Genomic DNA, 27,179 nt, shown 5'->3' with positions numbered 1-27,179 from the left:
CTTTTTTGCAACAATATGTATCATTACAGTGCCTGCCTTTACAACTGACTTGTCATGTAAAACACTTAGCCTGGGGTTTAAAATGGAAGAATAGCAAGCAAGCTATTACTATTGCTTTATAGAAAATGAAAATAACTTGTTAAATAATACATATCCAGCAATAGGCTACATGGTAAAACTACGGGATAGTAGCTAGTAGCAAAACAGTGGCTAGATCAGCTGGGTTTTAGATAGATAGCTCGTTAGCAACACGGATACTAGCTGAGGATGCATAGCTAGCTTCTAGCTACATTGTATTGCTGCTCACCAGTTCACGCTGTGCTCCCCCCTCCGAATGGTGCTCTCATAATCCACGCGTGCAACACACGGACGAGTATAGCGTTAAAATTTCAGGGCACAATAATGTGAAATTGGCAACAATTCAGGTAAAATATTCTTTATGGTGTTTTGGTCTCCAAAGAAAACACTTCCGGACTAAATAAATGCAGGGAGAGGAAGACGACAAAAACGCGATTTACAATCTGTTATTGGTGGAGCCAAATGTCAGTCTTTGCCCAGTGTGACCAATCCGTGATGTAGTCAACTTTGGACTGTACTGTGTATAAAAGGGGGTAGCGAATGACAATTGGAAATAAAATTGTGGAACGTAGTTGCAATCGGTGCTTAATTTGAGCCGGATCCGCACCTCTCAATGTAGGACTGTTTCGTTCCGGAACCCATTTGCCAGGATTCGATACCTCTCTTGGCATGAAAAATAATTGTCACCGTTTGTAAATGTAAACATTTGATTAAAAATAATCAGAATTAATTCAAGTTGCCTCCTCTGTAAAACGTAATGTGAAAACTTGCCTGATATTCTATGAATTGATTCGAGTAACGGCTCGATTACACAGACAGGATTATTGCGTTTTGGTACACCAGAAATACATTCATTTCCAATGGAACGCTGCGTTTGCCTTACAGCATTGCGTTGCAGAGGCAGTTGCAGTGCATTTTGTGTTGTGCATACTTTGGATTTATCGAACATATGCATCAAACTGTATGCGTAAACTGCTTGACATAAATGGTAGCAGAAGGTGAATGTTGAACTTTTGTTGCACACATATCCAGATTATGCAGAGTAATATTTTGCGCATAGAGGCGTTAGGCCTGCCCAGTTTATGGTTTGCGCAACATTGTAGCCTATAGACCAATGCATGGCCATTGCTGTGGTGAGGGAGCGAATCACGCCTGTATCTCTCACATAACTAGAATGACATTCATTATTCACTTTCTATGATCTCTCTGCTCTGATAGACGAGCCAACTCCCATCTCTCCAGCGTTGCACTGATAGAAGGGCTCACGAGTGGTGCAGCTGTCTAAGGAACTGCATCTCAGTGCTAGAGGCGTCACTACAGACCCTGGCTTGATCCCGATCTATATCACAACTGACTGTAATCAAATAAGAATTTGTTCTTAACTGACTTGCCTAGTTAAATAAAGGTTCAATTTTAAAAATCATAGATGCGGGGAAGGTGCTAGAGATGCGGCAGCACCCCTGATGAATTGAAATACATTTGCCAAAGTTATAGAAGTACTGTTGTCTGTTCAGAAAGAAATTAAATAAATCAGAAGACTACACCAGGAGTAGGCCTGTAATTTAGCCATCTGTCCTTCTTCTGTGGGTTTTATGCCGGACTACAACCAACTGGACGGGTTGAAACCAAAACAAGGTAAAAAGTAAATCCATATGTGATAGGGAAACTAACTTAATCTACTTACTTCTTTCAACTCTCTATAGCTCCCTCCTCAGGCTCTAGGGCCTGAGAGGGTTGTACAGTTTGTGACAATATTTCATGTAACTCCTTCACCGAGAAATGTTTCAGCCCAAGGAACTGCTCTGCCGCTTCCACAATGATTTCTATCTTCCTGGACCTTCTTTCCACCTTGGCAGAGCTATTTATCACCATAGCTATAAAGGCCACAAAGTACACCTTCTTCACCTTTAAAATGTCAGGGTCCTGCTGGTGAAAGGCAACCTCTGCAGCCTGCAGTGAAGGCCTATCCACCACCAAACCCTCAACCCTTTTAATAGCTGCTGCATATGATATGCACTGGATAGCCCTGACTTTGGCCACCTCATTCTCTTTCACCCTTGTGGGGCATTCGAAAGACATGTCTGTCACATTTTCATCACTTTTATAACACATACTATTGTCTTTTTCACAACTTGGACATCTCAGCTTCTCCCTTCTGCAAACACTTGAAACATGACCAAAAGCTTTGCAATGATCACACTGTATTGGTCTTGGGATAAAAGCTCGGACTCTGTAGTTACTATACCCTAACTGCACTTGAGTAGGGAGAGACTCCATATCAAAAAACAAAAGAACAAATAACTTCAATTTTTCTTCATTCACCACACAATCGCGGGAAAACACAGATTGGAAAGCAAATGGCTCCTGCTGAAAAGAGAAAACTAATCTGCTTGTTGGCTATCAAATTTGTTATCAACTTCCAAATAGGCCTATTAAGTGAACAGCCTTGTTTTACAAAGTAAAACAAAGTAAAACAAGCAAGAGGCTTTTGACAATGGCATCAGTCATCTCCAGTGGGTGAGTGGTGAATCAGTGAAACTGGAAAGCTTTATTGTGATTACAATTTCCTCCTCATATTGTACAATATGTGTGTCTCCACATTCAGCCCCATCGGAGATATTAGTTAAAGATATAGGAATCCTATTGGGCGATGAATGGAGGAACAAAAGAGGAAGAGGCCCAACTCGCTGAAAATCTGTTTCCCTCCAGCAGGTGGCGTTTTTTGTTGTTTCGCCCACCGATCAAGGAATTTTTGTATGGAGGTCAAAGAGAGTTTCGAATTGGGTCCAAAAAAAATGGCTAATGGTCGTCTTGCTCCGAACTGTGGGTGTGCAGGTCAAATCAAAGGCACTGCTTCGATATTAAGTTGTTTTTTTGACGAAAATGAAAACGTTTCAGTTTGTGACTTTTACGAGGTTGGAAAAAGGTCCCAGTTGTCATACTTGAGTAAAAGTAAAGATACCTTAATAGAAAATAACTGAAGTAAAAGTGAAAGTCGCCCAAAATAATGTTCTAGGTGATATATAACTCCAGGTTGAGTTACTTTTTCCTCAACTTGTTTCTCTAACTTTATAGCAAGTCAAGCTAGCTTGCGCTGCAGACCAGCTAGCTATCTAGCTAAAATCTAGGCTAGATTGAAGATACCATTGTAACTAGCCACCTCCACTTAATAATTATCATCAAATACCATGGGGTGACCTGGGGCGCTGAGGTACCCGAACACATGAAAAAAAAAACGTTAGAATTAAAGCATTGCATTATTTGTTCGACTGCAACTTCTGGGGTAGCTAGCTTTAGCTTGGTACCTAGCTAGCACCAATACTTTTTTTTTTAAGTTTTTTTTTTTTTTAGCTAGCACCAATACAACCAGCCTGAAAACAATGACCAGTAGAAACTGCAGTCATTTTCATTATTCTTAGCAACGATTTAGGAATCATTGTAAGTAAGTATTAGCTAGGTAGCCACTTGTTGTTCGCCTATTGAAATTGAACTTCAGTTCATGAAAATAAATAGCTAGCCAGCCATGTTGCCCAAAGCTACCGTTATAAGCAGCCAGCTAGCTTTATCAGGCTAGTGAGGCTCGACCGGACCAGGTTATATGTTGTGAAGCTAGCCACAATAAGGATTAGGCACAATAGTGGAATTTTGGGGTTTGCCTTCAAAATAAAAGTACGTCTTTGAAAGTTATGCAGAGGTTACAATTGGTGGAATCATGCCATATTTAGACTAGATAATGTTAAACAAGGTTGTGACATGAAATACGAGTGATAGTGTAATCCATGTGTAATAACTACGTAAAAAATGCATGAACAAGTTAAATTATTACGTGATGTGCAGTCATATTCAGGTCCTGATTGATCAACAAGCTAATTTGGCACATCAAATTGTGTTATTTGACATGTATTTTTTTTGACACGCAAAGACAGAAAAGCCATTCCATTATTGCATGCATTGTCATCTTTTGCATACTGGCATAGAGCTGTAGAGCAGAGGTGCTTGCATAAATTGCACACATGGGGGGAAAAGTTTGTAGCCTAGGGTCCGGGAAATTGTGGCCTTTTATAAACTGTAGCCCTGGCTATGGAAACACAATTATCCTAATATATCATACGGGTGTATACGCTATATCACATTAAGCATCTCCAATTCAAAATTAAATTTAGAATCGGCTTCCTATTTCGCAACAAAGCATCCTTCACTCATGCTGCCAAATATACCCTTGTAAAACTGACTATCCTTCCGATCCTTGACTTCGGCGATGTCATTTACAAAATAGCCTCCAACACTCTAATCAGCAAATTGGATGCAGTCTATCGCAGTGCCATCCGTTTTGTCACCAAAGCCCCATATACTACCCACCACTGCGACCTGTATGCTCTCGTTGGCTGGCCCTCACTTCATATTCGTCGCTCCAGGTCATCTATAAATCTTTGCTAGGTAAAGTCCCGCCTTATTTCAGCTCACTGGTCACCATAGCAGCACCCACTCATAGCAGTGCTCCAGCAGGTATATTTCACTGGTCACCCCCATAGCCAATTCCTCCTTTGGTCACCTTTCCTTCCAGTTCTCTGCTGCCAATGATTGGAATGAATTGCAAAAATCACTGCAGGTGGAGACTCATATCTCCCTCACTAACTTTAAGCACCCGCTGTCAGAGCAGCTCACAGATCACTGCACCTGTACATAGCCCATCCAACTACCTCATCCCCATACTGTTATATATGTTTTTCTCCTTTGCACCCCAGTATCTCTACTTGCACATTCATCTTCTGCACATATATCACTCTAGTCTCTATCACTCCAGTGTTTAATTGCTAAATTGTATTTATTTCGCCACTATGGCCTATTTATTGTCTTACCTCCCTTATCTTACCTCATCTGCACACACTGTATATATACTTTTTTTTATATTGTGTTATTGACTGTATGTTTAGTTTATTCCATGTGTAACTCTGTGTTGTTGTTTGTCGCATTGCTTTGCTTTATCTTGGCCAGGTCGCAGTTGTAAATGAGAACTTGTTCTCAACTAGCCTACCTGGTTAAATAAAGGTGAAATAAACAGTCGAAAAGCAGCATAATAATAATAACAGTAACTACTGAGGGGCAGGCAACGTCTTACGTCACAGAAAGGGATTCAGAAACTTGCCCTGCTCACAGACGTCACCAAAGGAAAAACTGAGCAAGAGGCGAACAACTGCGCTTCGGATGACACCCTAGCTGGAAAGCAAGGATCAACATTATAAAGCACCGAAAACAAAAACAACCGCAGGGCAGACAGATCTCACTGTGCCATTTGGAGATGCTCGCAGTGCATGCACAAAAACAAGAATGAAGCGCAAAAGCGAAAAAAGGCGACCTGAGTCGATGAAAAAGCGCCGTGCAGCTCAGAGAGAGGAGGTGGAGCTAAAGTCAGATATTCACATTAGTGTATCAGGTAAGAAATTGCGGATGAACACTTCGTAGATTACATTGAGCGAGTTTGGAACATAGACCGTAGGCTACGCTGGCCTTGCAGTGTCTGAATGCAGATTTTATGATGTTGCTGACTGTCAGACCTACCATTGATTTCCCTGCAGCTTTTTATCTAAAATGGCGACACCATCGGTTCCTAATCATAAGCTATAGTATTGACTGTGCCACATATTATGCGTTGTCAGCTTTTTGATTGCATGTCAGCTACCTCAATTTATGCATTTTCATACTGTTAGGCACGTCAGTTAAGAACAAAGTCTTACGGCCAAACCCCGGGGACGCTGGGCCAATTGTGCGCCGCCCTATGGGACAATCACGACCGGTTGTGATACTGCCTGGATTCGAACCAGGTTGTCTGTAGTGACACCTTTAGCACTGAGATGCAGTGCCTTAGACTGCTGCGCCACTCCGGAGCCACAGACCATGTGCATCAAAGGATGCAGAATTCCTGTTTACCCCCAAAAAGAGGATAGGCTACAATACATGCATTTTGCCTGATTCAAAAGGCTGATCATGTGGCTGTTTTTATAAGCCAAACCACACTAAAGGAAATTGTCTCACTTGTTATTTTTCAATGAGAATGGGCGAGCTTTTTGCACACAAACAATGGGTGTACTGTAGGCTATTTGTCGGGTTACCTCATAATGCATATTAGGCCTGCATGATAGGCTAGTCTACAGCCGTGTATAACCAACCAAACATTGTCGTTTTGTAATAACTTGGTAAGAAAATGTTTGTAATCAATTCAAACCTCACCGGTTGTTCCAACTATCCCTCACTTGAGGACTACAATGGAAGTGTTCCGTCAAAGTAGAAGATGCATTTCTATTGGCCGCGCGAATCTATTCTCCTAGTAACGGCTTGGGCATCGTTCCAATTAGAATCTCGAATGTCTTCCCAGGCAGAATTTTTTTAATGAGGGGATTCGATTAATATAGCCCGGGCACCCGATACGCATGTTTTTAACAGGGTGAAAGTTGATTGCATTCGTTTTGGAACGGGGCAACCACCCGGGCGTACGCCAGGTGTACACCCGGTTCAAAGTCCACGGCGAAGTCAGCTCAAAACAAAGGGGACGTTATAAGCACGATAAGTAATGAGTAGGATTCTTTGTTTTCACATGCAAACGTGATTGTTTTTGATAAAAACGTATTATCTGCATTAGTTCTAGTTCGACAATTCAAAGATATAAGCTATTTGATGGAAACGGGATGTATGTTTCTGGACGATTCATCATGTTGCATTGTTAACAACATGACCGAGTGGCTCAGATTACTGTTAGATTTGAGAAGGGCGCTCCTCTGCCTCAGTGCATTTGCCGTTTACGTCACGGGCCGTGGCATGGTGCCCCGTGGTTCAACATAATCGAATCCGCCCAGTCCTTCGTTCATTGAAGTAGAATGATTGGCATGCCAACCCTGCGACAGTGTAGCGTTCACCGTTTCATTGAACCAATAACGTTGCGCGAGAGCATTACATTGTTGCAGTGGGTGGTGCTTACGATTTTATTTCAAAACTATTTTTGAGCAGAGTACGTAGCCTGTCTATGCGGCCTGTTATTTTTCGTCGCTAAGCAAGTTGAGGCTTAATTTGTCATATCAGTATATTTTTTTCAACGGAGACAGACACATTTATAGACCTTGCCCAGCGACGCATTATGCTACTTTAGAAATATATTTGCTGCACTTTCTTTTAGTATTTGAGTGGTAGAAAATACCATATTTTGCTGTTCGCTTCTGTGGGGCGTTTTAGTTTCATGGGATAAAGAACATATATTTTCTTTAATGAGTGTGTAGGCCATTGTGCTGGACTGTATGTCAGACGTTTTCGTTATTATTTAGGCGCGTTTATAGTAAGACTGCAGTGAAAACAAGCCGTTCAACTTGACTTGCAACTAATTCAACTTGACTTGTAACTAATTGTTGGCTAAAGTCGCTATCAGAATGACCGAGGACAATGTTAAGAAAAGTATTGAAATCATTAAAGGTAAGTGCTGTTCTGAAAGCAAACCATACCTTGTCTGCTGTAAATTGTTGCACTATTGATATCCGTCGGTCGAAACATTTCCGGGGGAAAGGAAATTCAAATTCAAACTGGCTTGTGCCATTTGTTTTGCCTGCAAAGTGCGGCACAATTAACAAGCATTAATTTGTAGCTAACGGTTCTTTGCATGTTTGTTTGACTGTCCATAATCAAATCAAATCCATGATGAAACTCAAAACAGAATATAATGCAAAATGGTTCTCTAGATCACTGAATGCCCCTCCCCAAGACCACGACTGTGTGCCAAAAAAGCTTTTAAAACCCCCTTCTATTTTTCAGATCAACTGTATTTCGCAGTACTGCAGCAGAAGATAAAAAGCACAGCTGACAGACATTGCTTCTGCATAGATGATGAGCTGTCATATGAAAAGTAAGTGCTTTTGTATTACAGGACGTTCATAGGCCATATGAGTGATTCCTCGTGAAACCAGGTGTGTAGTCATTTCTCCAAACATTTGCAAAACGTTTTGTTTTGCCACAGAAACTAGCATTTCTATTGGAAAGGTTCGGTAAACAGGCCGGACCTACCCAAATCTGGCTAATAGAAACAATAGTTTTGGTTGCAGAACTGAACATTTTGCAACTGTTTGGAGTAATGATTATACCCCTGGGAAACCCAGCCCTGGTTGGATTTGAGATGACTCATGAATTGGTGCCCTGCCAAGTGGTCACTATAGCTGGCACGGCCACAAAGTCATGAAATCAGCGTTTAAATCTTAACCACACTGCTAAGCCTAATCTAAAATTAAGACCAAAAAGCATATTTGTGGTTTCATACATTTTTACAATATAGACAATTTTGACTTTGCAGCTTAACATATATTTAACATTTGTATGTAAAAGCATAATTGAGAAATTATAAATAAATGTTGGTATTTTTGGCCTTACCCAGGCCTCCTGTGTATGACTCCATAATGTTTCATTTGTAGGTGCTACAATCAAAAATATGTAATATGAAGCCTTACCGCTTGCTCTTTAATATGAGCAGTAATCATATTGTTATTTTTTTTTTACATTCGTTTATGAATATTGAAATATGTTTGTGTGTGTACACACACTACCGGTCAAAATAAACACCTGTGTGTCTTGAGAGGAGCTGAGGATATGTTTATTGTGGAGGTGTGTCTGCGAGCGTATATGACTGTTCCTGTCTTAAACCATACAAAGATATACTTTTACATTTGAGAAAATAAATGTTTACATACAGTGTATATATAGAAGAAAAAGAAACGCACATCTATTTAGGCGAGGTGCTGGCTAGCGGAGCAGAAAACTTAAGAGAGCCGCACACTCTAGGAGCTCAGATGCAAAAATGTAATTACCAACGTTTCGACAGCCAAACTGTCTTCATCAGGGTATAATCACAAACACTGCGGGATGACTCGTTTATATAGTGTCTGTAATCATGGCCAAGAGTGGCCTATTATCTTTGGTTAATTCTCAAATATTAAAATGGCATACAAAGAACAGCATACAAACAACAAATGGATAGCATATGATCATAGATTCATTTTAGACTACACAGGCTTACAAACAATTACAATGGCAAAGTCACAATAATCACAAGAATGGCTTCAGATCAAAGTTTACTTTGAGACCGAAGGGAGCGAGGGTCATTAAGTTAAAGATCCAGGCAGCCTCTCGTTTTAACAATAAATTATCAAGGTCACCCCCTCTCCTAGGGAGGGTGACATGTTCGATGCCAATATAACGCAGAGATGAAATCGAGTGGCCTGCCTTCAAAAAGTGGGCTGCAACTGGGTAAGTCAAGTTTTTGCACCTAATGGTGCTACGATGCTCTGAGATACATACTTTTAATTTGCGCTTTGTTTTACCCACATAATTTTTTGCCACAAGGACAAGTTATAAGATAAATAACTGCCTTAGTGGAGCACGTAATAACACCTTTGATTGGGATCGATTTCCCTGTTTGTGGGTGTTTGAAGGATCTACATTTATAAGTGCCAATGCATTGAGCACAGCCATTACACAATTTCTATCCAGTAGGGGCGCAAATAGACGTTGTTCAGGAATATCTTGGGGTGGTAAATCAGAGTGTACCAATTGGTCTCTGAGATTTCTGCCCCGCGAGAATACGACCAAGGGAAGGTCCGAAAACACATTACCGAGACTTATCATCGGATTTTGGAATGTGCCAATGTTTGTGAACGATTCCCTTAATTTGTTCAGAACACTTTGAATAGCGGGTAGTTAGAACTCAAGAATGCGTCTTTTTGCGAGACTGACCTTGAAAAAGGTCATGTCTCGTTTTGTTTTGAATATTAATCTGATCATTTTTGTAGCCCCTCTCCTTGAACTTTCTTTGCGTCTCAGCCATATTTCTGTCGAAATCTGATTGTTTTTTGCAAATTCTTTTGATTCGACGAATTGGCTGTAGGGCAAACTATTTTTCAAGGGAAGTGGGTGACAATTATCAGCTCTCAACAAACTGTTACGATCAGTAGGTTTCCTGTAAAGATCAGTGTATAGAACATTATCTTCACAGAAGATCAATAAAACTGATTTGACGTGTATCAGATTGCATAGTAAATCTCAAATGATCAGAACAGGAGTTAAGAAAAGCATAGAATGCCTGGAGCTGTTTTGCATCACCCCTCCATAGAACAAAACTATCATCAATATACCGTTTCCAAATAATGATGTTAGGCAAGAAAACATACATACATACAGTATATGCCAAGACTACAGAATGAAATGTGAAAGTGGATGGCATTTAATCTAATGTGCTATCTGATATACAGTACCAGTCAAGTTTGGACACACCTACTCATTCAAGGGTATTTTTTTACTTTTTTTTCTAAATTGTAGAATAGTGAAAACATCAAAACTATGAAATAACACATATGGAATCATGTAGTAACCAAAAAAGTGTTAAATCAAAATACATTTGAGATTCTTCAAAGTAGCCACCCTTTGCCTTGATGACAGCTTTGCACACCCTGCATCTTCTTCAATTTAAGAATGATGGAGGCCACTATGTTATTGGGGACCTTTTAATGCTGCAGAATTGTTTTGGTACCCTTCCCCAAATCTGTGCCTCGACACAATCCTGTCTCGGAGCTTTGGTCTCATGGCTTGGTTTTTGCTCTGACATGCACTTGTGAACAGTGGGACCTTATATAGTGTGGCAGACCAGCGGGTTGGGTCAAAAATTTTAGACAGATCAGACACGGACAGAGTATGATTAGCTCAGTTTCCAAAGGTGTTTATTAAAATAATAGTCCAAAAGAGTAGGTCTTCCCAAGAGACCCTCTCTGGGATACCGTCTTGCTGTCGCCTGTGGGGATCAAAAGCTGAACTCCCTCCTGTGACCGTCCCCAACTATACAGAAGTCCTTTCCTCCCCCAGTCTCTCCTCTGTGTGTGGCCCTTCTTGCAGCTTTATGGGACTTGTACAGCTGGTGAGCAATCAGCCCTTGATTACTCACCAATCCTCAATCAGCCCCAATTAGTCCTGGCCGGAGAGCCCATCGAGACCTGGTACATACAGCAGATGGAGCCATCGCCTCGTGATGTGTGTTCCGTCTGTCACCAGGCCTCGACGAGTCTCCCCCTGGTGGCTGATCTGCTGTACGCCACAATAGATAGGTGTGTGCTGTCGTGTCTTTGCTATGCCGGATTAAGTGATATGATATGTTATTCTGTAAAATAATTTCTCTGTAATTAATATTACCTGATTGAACTAAACATGTAAATGTGATTAACTAGAAAGTCGGGGCATCATGAAATAATGTTTATAGAGCTGTTATCTTCCTGAATAAACTCTTAAAGACCTGGTAATCTTTTACATCAATAGCGGTCCATTCTTTATCTTCACCTTATTCAGTCTCATCTGAAGTTGTAGAATTCTTGGTTATCTTCATGAACCCTGGCTAACAAGTTGAATCAGCAATAGAAAATTTGGTTTAATTATTAATTTACTAAATACCTAAACAATTACACATACACAGGGTGGGTCATACATTGATTACTAATTATGTTATAAAAGAAAACATCCCTAGCGGACAGAACAGATATGCTGGTTACACAAAGAAAGGGGTTGGGTTTTGAATGAAAGCGCGGGAAGACTGAGGAACAAAGGAATTTGGTCTCTAATCGGACCTTGTAAAGCTATGCTATCGGTAATACAGAATCTTATGCATTCTAAATAACCACCCATTTGGAAAAGGAAAATGCAAGGAATATTTACTCTGAGCTGTGCTTCAATAGGTTGGTCGTAGATGGAAGGCTGTGTTGCCCAACAGAGATCTTCCTGTCCTCTGAAGAATGTATGGTAGAATAGATGCGTTGTAGTAACGTCTTGTGTTTGGTAGAAGAGATACTTTGTCCGTCTCTTCCTAGCCCACGTTTACAGCTGCTGCTGCTCACTCAACGGCTAGGAGGTATCACTTCTTTAGTGAATAAGAGTTCAAAGTTCATACCAAGTTGCCATACTTTAAGCTCACGCTGAAGTTGGCTTAGTTCTGTAGTTTGATATTAGCCCTTTTAACGTATGGACTGTCGTCCTCGGGAACACAAATGTTACATTTTCGTAAAGGGCTTATATAGTAGTGGAGAGAAGGGCGTGTTTCATAGTTTACAACCAATGTCTGTTACATGGGCAGGGCCACTGAGTTGAGCCTAGTTCACTTATGAAAACCAATTCTCTCATTTAGAAACTAAAATTACATTTAATCTTTTCACAAATAGTTTCATATTTAAACATTCCATGTGAATCTGATAACTTGAATGTGTAGACTTTCCAAGGTACAGTTTATGTCATCCTATCATCAGTAATAATGTCTCAGATGACAACTGATCTGATATCATATTCTTTAAGTACCAATGCATATTTTGAACTGGTTGGATTACCGAAATATGGTTCTGGTCCCCACCCTTTTGATGTTTTCAGACTCTCTATGTTAACAAAGGGCTTTCCAAGAGTAACTCTGTAGAGTAGAGAGAGAGAGAGGAAAGGGGGGTGGGGGGTATTTATGGGGATTATAAACCTGACCAACAGGCCAACTCCATGACAGTGCCCTTCCAAATCATGTCCAATCAATTGAATTTACCACAGGTGAACTCAAATGAAGTTGTAGAAACATCTCAAGGATGATCAATGGAAACAGGATGCACCTGAGCTCAATTTCGAGTCCCTTAGCAAAAGGTCAGAATACCTATGTAAATAAGGTATTTCTGTTTTTTATTTGTAATAAATGTGCAAAAACTTCTAAACCTGTTCACTTTGTCATTATGGGGTATTGTGTGTAGATTGAGGGACAAAAAAAAATATTTTATACATTTTAGAATAAGGCTGTAACGTAACAAAATGCGGAAAAATTTGAGGCGTCTGACTACTTTCTGAATGCACTGTAAGTGTTGAACATTAATGAATAGCACATGTGGATGTCCAAGTATGAATGTTCATCAGCAAAGAGGATAATTCACACACAGTGTAACATATGTCTCCACCCATTAGGTCTTCATCAGAGGCATAGGCCTGTTTAGGAGAGCTGATTTATTGATTGACCTGTAATGTTCTGAACAGTCTAAAGAAACTTCGCTTTAACAGTCAAACCTGCCTGTGCCTTGTTCTCTCTTCTCCAGCTTCTATGCAGACTTTGGCCCGCTCAACCTGGCCATGTTTTATCGCTTCTGTTGCAAGCTCACTAAAAAGCTCAAGGTAAAGGAACTCTGTAACCTTACACATACACACACACACACTGACAGAGGACTTGGTCAATTGATAGTCAACTGTTCTCTCAGCCTAACCAAACAGAAGTTATGTCACACTAGTCAGAAATGGGTAATGTTTGTAGATTATTGAAGAGAATGTTGGCAGGGTTTTAGAACTCGTGATTTGTAGGGGGGGGGGGATTGGGGTGGGTCCTCTTCAGACAGACAACTCTCCCAACAAATCTCGAGGCAGACATGCCAGAATGTCGGGATTCGAAACCAAAGTTTGCAGGCAAAACCTTTTGCAGTGGATTTAGTGAAGGTAGTTGATTCAAACTAGCCACTTGCGAAATGCACTCATTAAAAAATAACCTCTGTGATCTCCGTCTTGCTAGCTACTATTTAGTATTTTATTCAAGCGAATAAGGTCGTGACGCAGTTCCTCTATACCAAACTGAAGTTCTATTGTTAAACCGGAATATTATAACCTTTTGGGAGGAAACTTGGGATGTCTAGAGAGACTAAGAGCATTGAGTTCAGAGATCTCCTAATCCAGTCCTGGACAACTTAATGACAGTCTGGTTTATAGCAGGCCTAGGCCTATTGGTGTAAGACAATCTCATATGGAAAAGTTGTGACAAAAGAAAAACTTTTCGATTTATTACTGTTCTGTATGTTGTCAACTGTCGTAGTCAGGGATCAGGATTGTTTTGTGTAGTGATGTGCAGTATGAGCGTCAGGTAGCCTAGTAGTTAAAAGCGTTGGGCCAGTAACCGAAAGGTTGCTGGTTCAAATCCCCTAGCTGAATAGGTGAAAAATCTCTGTGCCCTTGAGCAAGGCACTTAAAGATGCACTATGCAGAAATCACCATTTCCTGGTCACTAAAATTCTAATAGTTCGCCTCATTTCAGTTTGTGACAAAACAAGCAAGTATAGTATAGAGAATCATTGTACAGTCTAAACTGCTGTGAAATATATTTTTCAGAGTGGAAAAATATTATACTTCCAGCTGTTTGAAGCTGGTGTACAAAACTGAAAGTAAAAGATGCAAAAAAGAAATGTAAGAACGGAACATAAAATAGCGCACATACAGATCTACCGCTTCGTAGACTTGTTTTAATTGAGAATAACAGATCTATAACACACAATTCTATGTGAATTTGGTCGGGTCGCCCAAAAAGTTACATATTGCAACTGTAAGTCACTCTAGATCAGCTTGTCTGCAAAATTACTTAAATGTAATTGGCTAATTGTTATTTTGTTGTCGTCTGGAGCAGTCATGCACACTAGCAAATAAGAAGATAGTCTTCTACACCTGTGGAGATCAAAAGAAACAAGCCAACGCTGCTTATCTCATTGGTTCATATGCAGTAAGTATTTCTCACTCAGCAGAGACGTCATACTGATTGATAGCCCTGAACCAGTGATTGATTGTGTGTTACCGGGTAATACAAGTGCTTGTGAATCTTCATTATAATGATGCTGCTGTTCTCCGTTAGTCGGTCCTCCGTAATGCTGGCCTGTGTTTGTTTGAAGGTGATGCATCTTCAGAAGACGCCAGAGGAAGCCTACAGTCTACTGGTGTCCAGGAACTCTACCTACTTACCCTTCAGGTAAACACACACACAAATACATGCATACATATACAAACACAGAACTTCTAGAGAGAGAAACTCCTCAAGAGCACACATTAGAAAGTAGTGCCAATCACAATTGATCAATGTCGTATTGTTAAGCTTTTATGACCCTGTATTTATTTAGTCCTTATAAATGTGGTATGAATGCTTTGTGCAGATGGATTTGAATTGTTTCTAAATGTAATTGTTTTGTCTGTTTTGAACAGAGATGCCTCTTTTGGAACCTGCATGTACAATCTGAACATTCTAGACTGCCTGTGCGCCATATACAAGGTACAACACTTCAGTCAGTCCGATGTTAGTCTAACAAGTTCATTTGGAGCTGCACATTTTACATAGTGTTCCATGCTCCAAATGAAATGTACTCCCATAAAATGTATCTCCAGGCTCTGCAGTTTGGCTGGCTTGATTTCTCCCAGTTTGATGTGGAGGAATACGAACATTACGAGGTAAGTTTATCGCTATCGTACTTCAGAATGCAACTTGGGTAAACACAAAGGATTCGTAATTGTCTGTCTGTGTCTCTTTGTTGCAGAGAGCAGAAAATGGAGATTTCAACTGGATAGTTCCTGGAAAATTCCTAGCGTTCAGCGGTCCTCATCCAAAAAGCAAAATGGAGAACGGTAGGTTGAAACCCTCCAGATTAGCTTTCTTCAATCTGAGCTGTAAGGACACGTTTGCATTTTTTATGTTTTAATACCAATGTGGAACACACTGCCACATTGATCTTTTCCCCTCTAAGAATGACTGGCAAATTAACTCCCTTACACTGTGTAGCCTATACTTGCAAAGTGGACATCGAAAACATGAAGCATTTCAGTCACAGAACTTTATAAAAATGAATGATCAGTTTACAGGCGTACACTTCCCCCCTACATGCCGTGTACAAATATATGTGACTCCAGGTGTGCAGAAGTAAAACAATTTCTACAAAAACATTTTGTTCTCTCCAGGTTACCCTCTTCATGCCCCCGAGGCCTACTTTCCTTACTTCAGGAAACACAATATCACAACTATCGTCCGTCTCAACAAGAAGATGTATGACGCCAAGCGTTTCACCGACATGGGCTTCGAGCACCACGACCTCTTCTTCGTGGACGGGAGCACGCCAAACGACTCAATCGTCAGGATGTTCCTCAACATCTGTGAGAACGCAGACGGAGCTATTGCTGTTCACTGCAAAGGTACATTTACTTCATTACATTCACGCTCCAGTCCTAATGAATGGGAAAGATTGGCAGCGTCACTCTGATCAAACACTACATATCCCACGGATCCTAATGTTTTTCAGCTGGTCTGGGTCGAACAGGCACCCTGATAGGCTGCTACATGATGAAGCACTACCGCCTGACTGCAGCTGAGGCCATCGCCTGGATGCGGATCTGCCGCCCCGGATCAGTCATCGGACCACAACAAAACTTTGTGGAAGAGTATGTGTCAGATTTTCTCTAGATTCAATCCATTGTTGTGAAGGTTTTTGCTGTATAGATCAGTGGTCACCAGCTGTAGTCCTGGAGAGCCACAGGCAGACAAGCTCCAAACCAGCACTAACGCACCCAATTCAACTCAAGTGTTTCAGTTCTGGGACATCTTGGATTGAGTTGAGTATCAATTGTTGAATCAGTATCAAAGATGTTTTGTAGGGGGTTGTGCAACTTGAATGCTGTTTTCCCGTTATGCTGTAGTAAGCAGAGCAGTCTGTGGTCGGAGGGCGACGTGTTCCGGGAGAAAATGAACGAGCAGGAAAACGGCAAGCTGGCTGTCACCAGGATCCTGTCGGGGGTTGATGACATCACCATCAATGGCAGCAACAAGAACAAGATGTCCAAGAAAGAAGAGGCGGAACTGGTAAGAGTTTTGGAAATCCTGTCTGGTTACTTTGATGTCAAGAAATTGAATAAACCTTAATGTCAAGAAAGGAGGGAGGGAACAGTGAGTTAATGGATTCCTCTGTCTGTGTACCTCGTTTTCTTACATCTCCCTCAGTATAATGACGAAGGGGAGATGAATGGCATCACGCAGGGTGATAAACTGCGAGCCCTGAAAAGCAAGAGACAGGCCAGAGCATCCACAGGCTCCCTATCGTAAGTATCCCATCTACCTTCAACTCCCATCATGCATCACACTGACTTGTTTCAGGATACTGAAATAAGTGAACCCCAAATTCCCTGCATTTGGTTGAGTTATTGAATTGATTAAATGGGTTTATTTTGTCCTTAAAGTTCATAGAATTGTAATAGGGGAGGGGGGTAGGAACAGGCTTTGTAGTCATGTTATCCAAGTCATTCATTGTATTGATGTTCAGAGAAAGTTGAGGTTTCATTAGGATTCTAACTTGAGATTATTTGGTATTGCAGTTTCCTTTTTTGATGTCATTTCATGCTCCCCCATTCATTCTTGGGTGGCAAGGATTTGATTTTAGCCGAATGATAGTTGGCCCATTACCATTACATTACTGTACTATGGGTTGTAATACAGGTTGTGGGTTGATATAACAGTCCACTTGTTGTTCTGTTGGTGCCATGCATTTGGTCTTGTAGTCATCATGGTTTATTTTTCATTGTCTGCCTCAAAACCATATAATAGCTGCAACTCATGATTCTAACACTGATTGACTATTGTTGATGATGAGAAAGTTGGCTATGTAGAATGACTGAAAGTAGTGTCTTAAAAGCCCATATGGGCTGGGCACATGGCACTATTTAAATGAGCGCCAGATTTACTATTTTAATGGGCGTCAATGTTCCACTGAGAATCCAAATGCGAATGTTGTGGAAAATGTTGGTGCCCACATGGAGGACAGTTTGTCGACCTCTGTGAACACCTACGGCTGTGGGTTTTGTTATCCCGTGGCAGGCAGGCGGTAGTATACTGCTGGAGCCTCTTAGGCACCGTGTGGCCAGAATGCTGTCTGGATTGTCTGCCTTTCAAAATGTAGCAGAGAGAGCAAGACAGAGAGGGGGGAAAAAAACTGAGAGAAAAACTGAGAGAGGAAGTGAGGTTTTGTATCATGGAGGTAAGTGCATGTCACTTCTTGTCTGACTAGCTTCCTCTTCCTGTATAAATGGTCGCCATGCCAATGGATGTATGGCTTTTGGGTGACTGCGGTACGATATGGTGTCCTGTGGGTGGATAATGTGATGAATGATTTTGGTCACCTGCTCGGGCACGTGCTGCTTTGATATGCACAGGCTAGCAAGGGTGAGAACTGGGAATCTCCAGTCGACAGGGATTCCGAGGTCTACTCATACTATTGATTGAGACAGCTGCTCAACAGAATGTGGTTTCTCCATCGTCACGGATACAGTGATATGCTCTGAGATTGGCCATTCATGGAACCCCAAACCTTGCCCTTCTATTATTTAACTCCAGCATAGTCTAGCTACCATTTTAGTTTTTCTCTGTGAAAGGGACTTTAAATGGATAATGCAACATTGACTGTGGGCACGTGTGATCTATTTTTACCTCCTATGCATGACACACAAAAAAAGCATGATTTAACCTTTTGAACATGCATGGCCTCTGTATTGTACCCAATATGTTATAAGTGTTGGGCCAGGTTGAATGTAAAATGGCTGTTCTTTTTCCATTGTGTTAGTGACTGGGTCAGTGCTTTCCCACTGTCCGAGCCTTGCTTCTTCCTGCCTAAAAATCCTCTTCTCTACTGAACCAAACCCACATTTATCTTGCAAGAATCCCTCATTGACTCTTGTCGTAGTAAGGGTCCAATCACCATAGGCCACTTTCATCAGCGTATTGTATTCATGTCTTGAGAATGATATTGCTAATTATTTTCATGAAAGTCTCAGTTTCTTTCCGCCAGTAACTTTCACGGGCACAGTTTATGTTCTAGATTCCAGAGTGTATCCTGCACATGACTGTCAAATGCACTTGGTGTTCGCTGTGAGAACACTCCTCGAGACGACATTTGGGCTTCTGGACTAAGAGGTGTATAAGCCCAGTTATTTTTAGGTGATGTATTTACACAGTCAAACACACGTTGTGTGAAGCTTTTCTTCTGTTGTCCAGGCCTATGGAGGTGCCTTTGTTCTTGCACCGTGTCCTTGATTGCCTTCTCCATTGAAGTCCGTCTTTTAGAGTAACTGCGCAAACTCCGGAGTTGGTAGACTCTGAAATGCGCCACTAGACCACCATTTGGGGAAACCGTTTTAGCATGCTGTGGAAAACAAGTTGTGTAAAATCAATGCAAGAACTTGTGGAGGTGGTGAGACTTGAATTGGTGAACTTAGCAGGTACCTTTTCTGCTATGGTGAAAATACTTTACTTTTTATTTTATTTTGTAGCCTGGGTGCCTAACTGTTTCAGCATTTAATAATGCCACTTTGCTGCCTTGTCAAGCAAGATCACAACCAGTTGGCTGAAGTGGAAAGGGTCTGGCGCCCAGGCTAGTGGATATGTACAGTAGGACTCAGGACGGGGCGTTGCTGTTGGGTAAGCCTGACCCAGTTCCAATGGAAAAAAGAACGAGTGAGATTCTCTCCTCTGGATGTCTCTCTATCTATGCTTCTTTCTGTCATGTTTTTGTTTCTGTTCTGTTTGGATGTTTTCCCCCTCCTCCTTTAGATGGTTGGTAGCCATGCTGCTCTCGTCCCTGTGTAGCCTTGCCCTGTGGTGGATTGTGTATGGCTTCCCTTCTTCCATCCTGCATTTCTGTATAGACGGGTTAGGATTTCACTGAGCTCTCCTGTCCGCCCGTCCCCCAAAACTCTTCCCCCTTCCGGAGTCTAACTGAGAATGCTGTAAGTGTGCCCCCTCATCTTAATAACCCCCTCAAGAGTTTATGTGCCGGGGTCCCCCCTCCCGTCCACCATCCTCACCTTTCTTTACACTTCTAAATATCTTTCAGAGTTCTGGTACAAGTTTTGTCACAAACTGGCTGCAACTGACTTTTTTTTTGCAAACAAGGAGAGTAGGGATCACGTTTCTGTGATGTGTTACTTAGCCTTTGTCAGTCTTGGAGAGTTTTGGAAATGCCTTTTTTTGCTTTTTAACTTCAAGCACTGCCAGTAATAACCGCTTCCTGCTTATATATTTCACTCCTTGAATCTCTGTTTTGGAATAATTTTACCAGTAGCTGCATATCAGCAAAGCCAATGCAAATCACTCCCACCCCAACAATATTGATCCAATTCCTAATTTAAGTGCTTACAACCAGCTTATATTTGACCTCTGGCAAGCCTCCAGCACCTGAATAACCAACAAAGTGCCTATATTGCCTCACATTCAACTTTGCATCAAACTCTGAGCCAAAGTTCCTCTGAGCCAGGAGAAAATTTAATGCTCAACATCTTAGAATGTTCTGGATTATTCTGCGGCTGCTGCCTGTTTGCTCTCTCTCTCTCTCTGTCTCTGCATCTCCAAGCTGTGTGGTCTCAATCTCCTCCTGTCTGTCTTTCTCCCTCCCTTGCTGTTGATGTTGAAATATGGTGTGTGTTTGTGTGTTTACAGACAAGAAGAAAAAAACATCCACAGCAGGTCATCGCAGTCTTTAAGGTACTTAAACGCTTCCTGATTGAGAACTCAACTAGACCGATTGTCCGGCTGCTTGTTCACTTGCTGTCGGCGTGGTGTGTTAAAGGGACCCCCCGCCGTTGGCAACTGAAGGTCGTCATGTTCGCCTGTTTCTACGTGTAGCATTGGTTTACAAATTACGGCCGGCACTCTGTTCAGAGGGGCTAAATACTCTCGGCCGGCAGGCGCTTGACAATCCTATCAGTCTGTCCGTTCTCTAAGTATGTGATCTCGCTCTGTTCTAGGATTCTCCTTCAGTCCAGTGGGCAGAGCTGTAAAGCTGTGGTGAACCCCTCCCATCTCCCTGATGCCTCCGAGAAAAGGAAGAGAACCAGAACCTCACTGCCTGCCAATAGTGTGGGGGGCAGGTTAGTGTCAATGTCTCCAATAAGCCGTGCTATTGAATTCCAACTAGTACTTTCATCGACAGCTGTGCAATATTAATGTGAAAGTCTGTATACGGTGTGGGTAACTCAAGTTAGGATTTGTCAGAGGTAATGCTGATCTAGTTTGCTCTCTTTCTCATATTTGTTAGCTGAATATTCTGTCAAATGTTTGAAGGTTATATATACTCAGTCATACAGAAAAGAGTTACTTCTGTGAAGTAAACTGGACAGAATGAGCCTTAGCCATACATGGTTTATGATGACTCGATGAACCCCTTCCCTCCTCTGCCAGCTCCCTGTGCCACTCCAGACTAGCCAGGTCTCTAGACAGCATGCATGTAGTGACCAGTGACAGAGAGCCAGTGTGCCGTGAGCCCAGTTGTTGCCGTAGAGACACAGTCAACCTGCCCAACCTAAACATGCTGCAGGCCCCTCGGAAGGCAAGCCCCTCCTCAACCCTTTCTCTGGGTTCAACATCACTCTCTCCTACTCTGCGTGTCCCCCACACACCAAGGGTCTGCTTAACTTTACATTTCATATGAGCAAACGCCTTCTATATCTGTTTGTACTCTAGGCTTCTGACACTCCGGCTCAAACACTTGAACAGTCTCTCCAGCTCTTTACACTCCCTATGGCTTTTTGCATGTCCTGCTGGAATGGATGATTCAGGAGTATGACTGGCTATCGTTTCTCTGGGCTTTTACTGCTCACACTGTGTCTCCTTGCTTTCAGACCCCGACAACCTTTTGTTGTCTGTTGGTGATTCTGCTGAGAAGTCATTGGGGAATCAATCATATAACCCTTTCATTTACCTTTCACCCTTTTTTACTTTTTACTTTTCACTCCTAACAGACGCACTGTGTCCAGAAGACGGAGAACTCGATGCTCTTTACAATCAATGCGCTCAACGAGACTATGGTATTCCTTTCCCTTTTCTATCCCTTTTGTATGGCTCATTGCTCTGCTATGCTGTTGTGTGTCTCCAGAAAACCTGCACTCTTAATTGCCCACATCTCTTAAGTCCTTTATAAGATTAGAATAGACCGACTGCATGCATAGTAAAGTCTTGCATATTGTGTTTTTGTAACCCCTCTTTAGGGTCTTTAATGAATAGAAGACATTGTAGTATTGTTGCGGTGTATTATCTGAATGTCCCATTTCTCTCTGCCTGGGTGTAATTGTGTGCTTTTTGTCCCTTCAGTCACTCCATACCAAAAGCTAGAGCTCCTCTACTGCGCTGAGCCTGGGGTCCCGGAATTCTAAGAGTGGACTCCTGTAGAAGTCTACCCTACAGCTCCTAAAAATTTAGATTTTGTTTTCATTTCTTAAAAGGGACTGTTTTTTCTTCTTATTTTTTTTCTTGAACCAGTCCAGTCGATTTTTGATAAAGGGATGATGTTCGATGAGGAAATGATGCATCTGATTGTGAATGGGAAGAACGAGTTATCAGAAATGATTAAGATGTAAACCATGTTTGGTTGGTTTGGAATTAATTTGCCAATTCTCTTTATCAAAAGGCACTTCTTTTATTGTATATTTCACTGTTTATCGTGGAAGAAAATTTAAAAAAGGTTGTGTGCATCTTAAAATGAAACCCTGTTCTCTATACATTAGTCCTGGCCATAAGTAATGGGAATAGAGTTCCATTTCACACATTTGTTGCCTGCTTGTTTACATACTAGTAGAAGGTTGCCATAGCAATCCAGGCTGATCCTGAACCATCAGACTGTCAATCTGCTTTTTGGTGAAGGTCCTCCAGAGGTAGGCACCGTCCACTTTTCTTAACCTGTTGTATGATCTAGATCAGGTCATGTCCAGCTGTTTGGAAGTTGAGGTGTTTTGTAGATGAAATCATTTGTGAAAAGCTCATGTCGGCCCTCTTGAACATGCACCATGTCTACTCTAGGGGGTATGCTCTTTGGGGAGCATCTTTCAGAATGTTATAGACAGAAATGTAATGCACAGACGTAATACAATGCCACCCTCTTTTTTTTTTTAATAATCGATGGTTTGTCCAGAGTTGTAAATCCTCATTTCGCTTGTTGTATTTCACTTGGCTCTATTCAATCCGTATCGCGGGAAGTTCAACGTTCCCGATTGATTGAAATTGAATGGCAATGTTCCCGCGTTAGCAGACACTGCATTCTCGGTAAACTCTGCATATGTCCGTTCAATCAGAAATGATCTTTACATTTCTAGCGCTTCAGCGACGCAGACTGAATAGCACCCTTAATATGCTCCAGCTTTCTTTCATTCTCTAGTGAAGCTTCCAGTCGGTTGTCTTTTTTTGTTGAGCTGCTGTACTTAAACTGTAAATAAGTCAACATTTTGATATACTGAAAAATGTATTTGTACTTTGTAAATATTTTTGTACTTGTTATGATCAACCATGCTATCAATTGTAATCAGTCTTACATACAAAATGGTCCTAAAGGGGCCTCATCTCATTCATAATTATTGTGCATTATATATCTGCTCGGAGCACATGGAGTATACCAGCTTTCTAAAAATTAAATGCCACCAATTATACTGACCATTGTCTTTGATCATTTTTTGTGACATCCTGCTCATGTGCTACCACAGCAGCCAAATTAATTTTCAGTTTATGGACACCCCTCGCAAGCACCATTCACTACTCACCATTTTCAAGCTTTATACTTTTAATCTTGTATACTTTGTGCTACATTAGAGCCACTGAGAACAGTAACTTGATGGTGACTGATGACCACAGGATAGTCAATTATTCATGTTCATAGTGTGTGCTGTGGTGAATTATCTGAATGTTCAGTCTGCAGCTGTGTATTTTTGAACTCACCACTGGGGGACATATAATATAGAAAACCGCTAACTAACTGGTTAGACTAAGTGTGTGAAGGACAAGAGACCAACATCAGTGGTGTGCAGTAGATCACCTGCTGGGTGTCATCGAACGGTGGCGATTTAACATGTAGAATCAGAACATTACTGCCAATATTCTGAGGATGCGCATCCACTGTGCAAGGCCTGTGTTAGTGTTGGTCTGTTGTGTCCTTCAGAAGAGCAAAGACAAGGCAAGCCATCTGCAACAGTACATCTATTGTCACAGGACTTATTGAACATTGCCTCCAGTGCTTCCATAGGAACACAAGGCAGGAGGAGAAATAACACCCAAATGTGTTAGAATATATATATTTTTAAATGTAAGTGCAAAAGGATTATAATACATGTACAGTACTTTTCATGCTCCTAGAAGGAAGTTTCTTCACCTCACAAAATGTGTTATGGTTGTCTAAAAATAATTTTGGCTGTTTTTTACCAAGACATTTTTTAAAAACTTGCCTTTGGTGTTCACTTAATAGAACTGCTCTGCTCTGTATAAAACTAATATAAAAAGCCTCTGCCCATATGTTGTTGGTTTCCAGCATATTTTCTAAAGGATAGGATACCTACCCTCTGAGTCTTCTCTGCTCTCTCAGGGTGACTAGTCGTCGTCCCTTTTTCCCCCTTCGACTGGGGTAATGCAGGCTGCCAAAGTTGAACTCCAGACAGGAAGTGATATCACTGGCAGACCTGCACAGACTGGAGAAGTGGCTGTCCTCTTCCTCAACAGACTCCGCCTTTGTGTTCTGGTGGAAGAAATGCCAAATATGAGAAACAATAGAAACACATCAAACTTAAACACAAATAAATGCCTAATTGTTTATCCATTTATGGTCCTGCCAAAGGTGAATCTCTGCAGCACTAATCTGAATCACTCATCTCAATGCGTTTGGACTTTATGCCTTGGAGGGCACCTTGCTGTCCAGTTTACGGAGGTTAAACTCCCCCTTGGGGCGACTCAGCTTCTGCAGTGCCTTCCACTCGTCCAGAGACACTTCTCCCTCTGGCTCTGATGGTCTGTGATGAATGGGAGGGATGTATAATACACACATTACCAGTACTAAAAATATAACTACACCTGTTGCACTATGCATCTTCCCAGTATCAATCAATGTTATTACCCCCAGAAATTGTTGGAGTGCATTTGTTGTATTCATTGGTTCCCCCCATCTATCGTGTGTGTGTGTGTTGGTTATCCTATCCTCGTCGGGACCTAAAATCCCCAATTGTCCCCACAAGGATAGTCAAACAAGGAAAACTCTCCCTCATGGGGACATTTCAAAGACTATTTTAAGCTTAGGGGTTAGGTTTAGAGTTAGTGTTACCATTAGGGTTAGAATTAGGATAAGGGGTTACGGGTTATGGTTATGGTAATTTTAAGGGTTAGGGAAAATAGGATTTTAAATCAAAATTAATTGTAGATCCCCATGAGGATACAAGAACATAATGTGTGTGTGTGTGTTTTGGTTTTGTTATCCCTGTGAGGACCAAAAGCCCTCACAAGGATGGTAAAACAAGGACATTTTGGAAAAGTGGAGACATTTTACCGGTTCCCACAAGGAAAAAGTATATTTAAGGCTAATGGGTTAGGTTTAGGGTTAGGCTTACAATTAGGGTTAGGAGTTAGATTTAGGGTTAGGAGTAAGGGTTCAATTTAGTTTTAGGGTTTGGGGATAAGATTAGGTTTAGGGAAAATAGGATTTGGATTGGGATGAAAAGTTATGGTACCCACAAGGATAGTGAAACAAATGTGTGTGTTTATGGTGTGGTGACTCCACCTCAGGTGGGATTCCTCCTGCATCAGGAGTCATGTCCATCCCTACATCACTACAGAGGAGACAGTAACCAGGCTAAATCATCCATCACCAATTTTAAAATTGCACTTTGTGCATTCCACTATTACAACTTCCAAGAGTAAGTTGAAAGGTGGATGGGGGCGTAATATGCTTAGCCTAGCCTACATAGGCTATATGGAGGCCACACTTGCACTGCAGAAGAACTACTGTAGTGTCATGTTCAAGAGGAAATTAGAACAGCACATGGAACAGATGTTATATTTACATAGAGGAACTATTGGTGCAGTGGTCTACTTTTGTGGAGAAGAAAAAAAACATTTGGGGTGTTGCAGCAAACTTCCTTTAAAACTGCAAAATGTTCTCTATGCTGAAAATGTACACTGCTCAAAAAAATAAAGGGAACACTTAAACAACACAATGTAACTCAAAGTCAATCACACTTCTGTGAAATCAAACTGTCCACTTAGGAAGCAACACTGATTGACAATAAATTTCACATTCTGTTGTGCAAATGGAATAGACAACAGGTGGAAATTATAGGCAATTAGCAAGACACCCCCAATAAAAGAGTGGTTCTGCAGTTCCTGCAAGAGGAAGGCATTGATGCTATGGACTGGCCCGCCCGTTCCCCGGACCTGAATCCAATTGAGCACATCTGGGACATCATGTCTCGCTCCATCCACCAACGCCACATTGCACCACAGACTGTCCAGGAGTTGGCGGATGCTTTAGTCCAGGTCTGGGAGGAGATCCCTCAGGAGCCCATCCACCACCTCATCAGGAGCATGCCCAGGCATTGTAGGGAGGTCATACAGGCATGTGGAGGCCACACACACTACTGAGCCTCATTTTGACTTGTTTTAAGGACATTACATCAAAGTTGGATCAGCCTGTAGTGTGGTTTTCCACTTTAATTTTGAGTGTGACTCCAAATCCAGACCTCCATGGGTTGATAAATTTGATTTCCATTGATAATTTTTTGTGTGATTTTGTTGTCAGCACATTCAACTATGTAAAGAAAAAATTATTTAATAAGGATATTTCATTCATTCAGATCTAGGATGTGTTATTTTAGTGTTCCCTTTATTTTTTTGGAGCAGTGTACTTTAAAACGTACCTTTTTCTCTCAGCTGTCAAGGGGGTGCCACTAAAAAAATGTGACCAAGGGGTGAGGGAGGCTCCCACCAGGCGAGTGAAAAGCCCGGACACAATCTCACCTGTTAGAAAGCCCTGACACAATCTCACCTGTTTAGAAAGCCCTGACACAATCTCACCTGTTTAGAAAGCCCTGACACAATCTCACCTGTTTAGAAAGCCCTGACACAATCTCACCTGTTTCAGAAAGAGTTTCTATTAAAATATTTGCCATACAACCTATGTTCACTATTTATGCTTACATTTTGCTCATATTTCATCACAAAAAAAACATATTATGCATGGTATCCGATGTGAGGAGGCACACCAACCAGAAGGGGAAAAGGAGGCAACACACACTGTCTGTTGAACTTTATTTCCTTTACACATGTAGGCCTACATGTCCGCACATATCCCATAAGAGCCATGTGCATATGCACCCAGAGTAAAGTAATGCATCTGTTTTCATTATCGTTTTAAAAACGTTACAATGCCCTTCTTACATTGGACAAACAGTCCTCTGATAAACAACAGGTTCATTTAATTTAATAGTCCTAATGCAATAAT

General features: G+C 41.4%; 2 protein-coding genes across 13 annotated transcripts in view; one reads left to right on the top strand and one right to left on the bottom strand.

The window, feature by feature from the left end:
* Positions 1–517, bottom strand: part of LOC112248815 (F-box and leucine-rich repeat protein 17) — a 314,654-nt gene extending 314,137 nt beyond the window's left edge. For 2 of the 4 annotated variants that reach the window (XR_006083235.1, XM_042320745.1), the window contains exon 1: positions 308–516. The gene's annotated coding sequence lies outside the window, so the exon portion shown is untranslated. Of the gene's footprint in view, positions 1–307 lie in introns of all 4 variants that reach the window. The other 2 variants (XM_042320746.1, XM_042320747.1) reach the window with 1 other exon arrangement.
* Positions 518–5,219: 4,702 nt separating this feature from the next.
* Positions 5,220–23,357, top strand: cdc14b (cell division cycle 14B). 9 transcript variants are annotated; one of them, XM_042320739.1, is made up of 17 exons: positions 5,221–5,512; positions 7,873–7,963; positions 13,200–13,275; positions 14,546–14,638; positions 14,805–14,881; positions 15,112–15,178; positions 15,292–15,354; positions 15,441–15,528; positions 15,859–16,089; positions 16,215–16,335; positions 16,591–16,753; positions 16,892–16,989; positions 20,375–20,419; positions 20,683–20,805; positions 21,116–21,263; positions 21,676–21,741; positions 22,025–23,357. In XM_042320739.1, exons 1-17 carry the CDS (start codon positions 5,407–5,409, stop codon positions 22,043–22,045), a joined length of 1,677 nt encoding a protein of 558 aa, XP_042176673.1. In that variant the 5' UTR covers positions 5,221–5,406; the 3' UTR covers positions 22,046–23,357. The 9 variants fall into 9 exon arrangements, 8 of the variants coding, with proteins under 8 accessions (XP_042176677.1, XP_042176678.1, XP_042176673.1 ...); XM_042320738.1 differs by having other exon boundaries at positions 5,222–5,512; positions 16,197–16,335; XM_024418139.2 differs by lacking the exon at positions 5,221–5,512 and adding an exon at positions 7,062–7,536 and having other exon boundaries at positions 16,197–16,335.
* The last annotated feature ends 3,822 nt before the right edge of the window (positions 23,358–27,179 follow it).

This window comes from Oncorhynchus tshawytscha, linkage group LG04 (genome assembly GCF_018296145.1).
Source record: "Oncorhynchus tshawytscha isolate Ot180627B linkage group LG04, Otsh_v2.0, whole genome shotgun sequence".
Lineage (NCBI taxonomy): Eukaryota > Metazoa > Chordata > Actinopteri > Salmoniformes > Salmonidae > Oncorhynchus > Oncorhynchus tshawytscha.
The sequence above is the reverse complement of the archived record's forward strand: the minus strand, read 5'-3'. Positions and strand labels throughout refer to the sequence as shown.

What these genes read in the sequence shown, in the direction of transcription:
- cdc14b (XM_042320738.1), top strand. Translation starts at nt 5,407, where the DNA reads ATGAAGCGCAAAAGCGAAAAAAGGCGACCTGAGTCGATGAAAAAGCGC. An exon ending in GATGAGCTGTCATATGAAAA is followed by an intron (nt 7,964 to 13,199) that starts GTAAGTGCTTTT and finishes TCTCTTCTCCAG; the next exon opens with CTTCTATGCAGACTTTGGCC. An exon ending in TATTGCTGTTCACTGCAAAG is followed by an intron (nt 16,090 to 16,196) that starts GTACATTTACTT and finishes AATGTTTTTCAG; the next exon opens with CTGGTCTGGGTCGAACAGGC.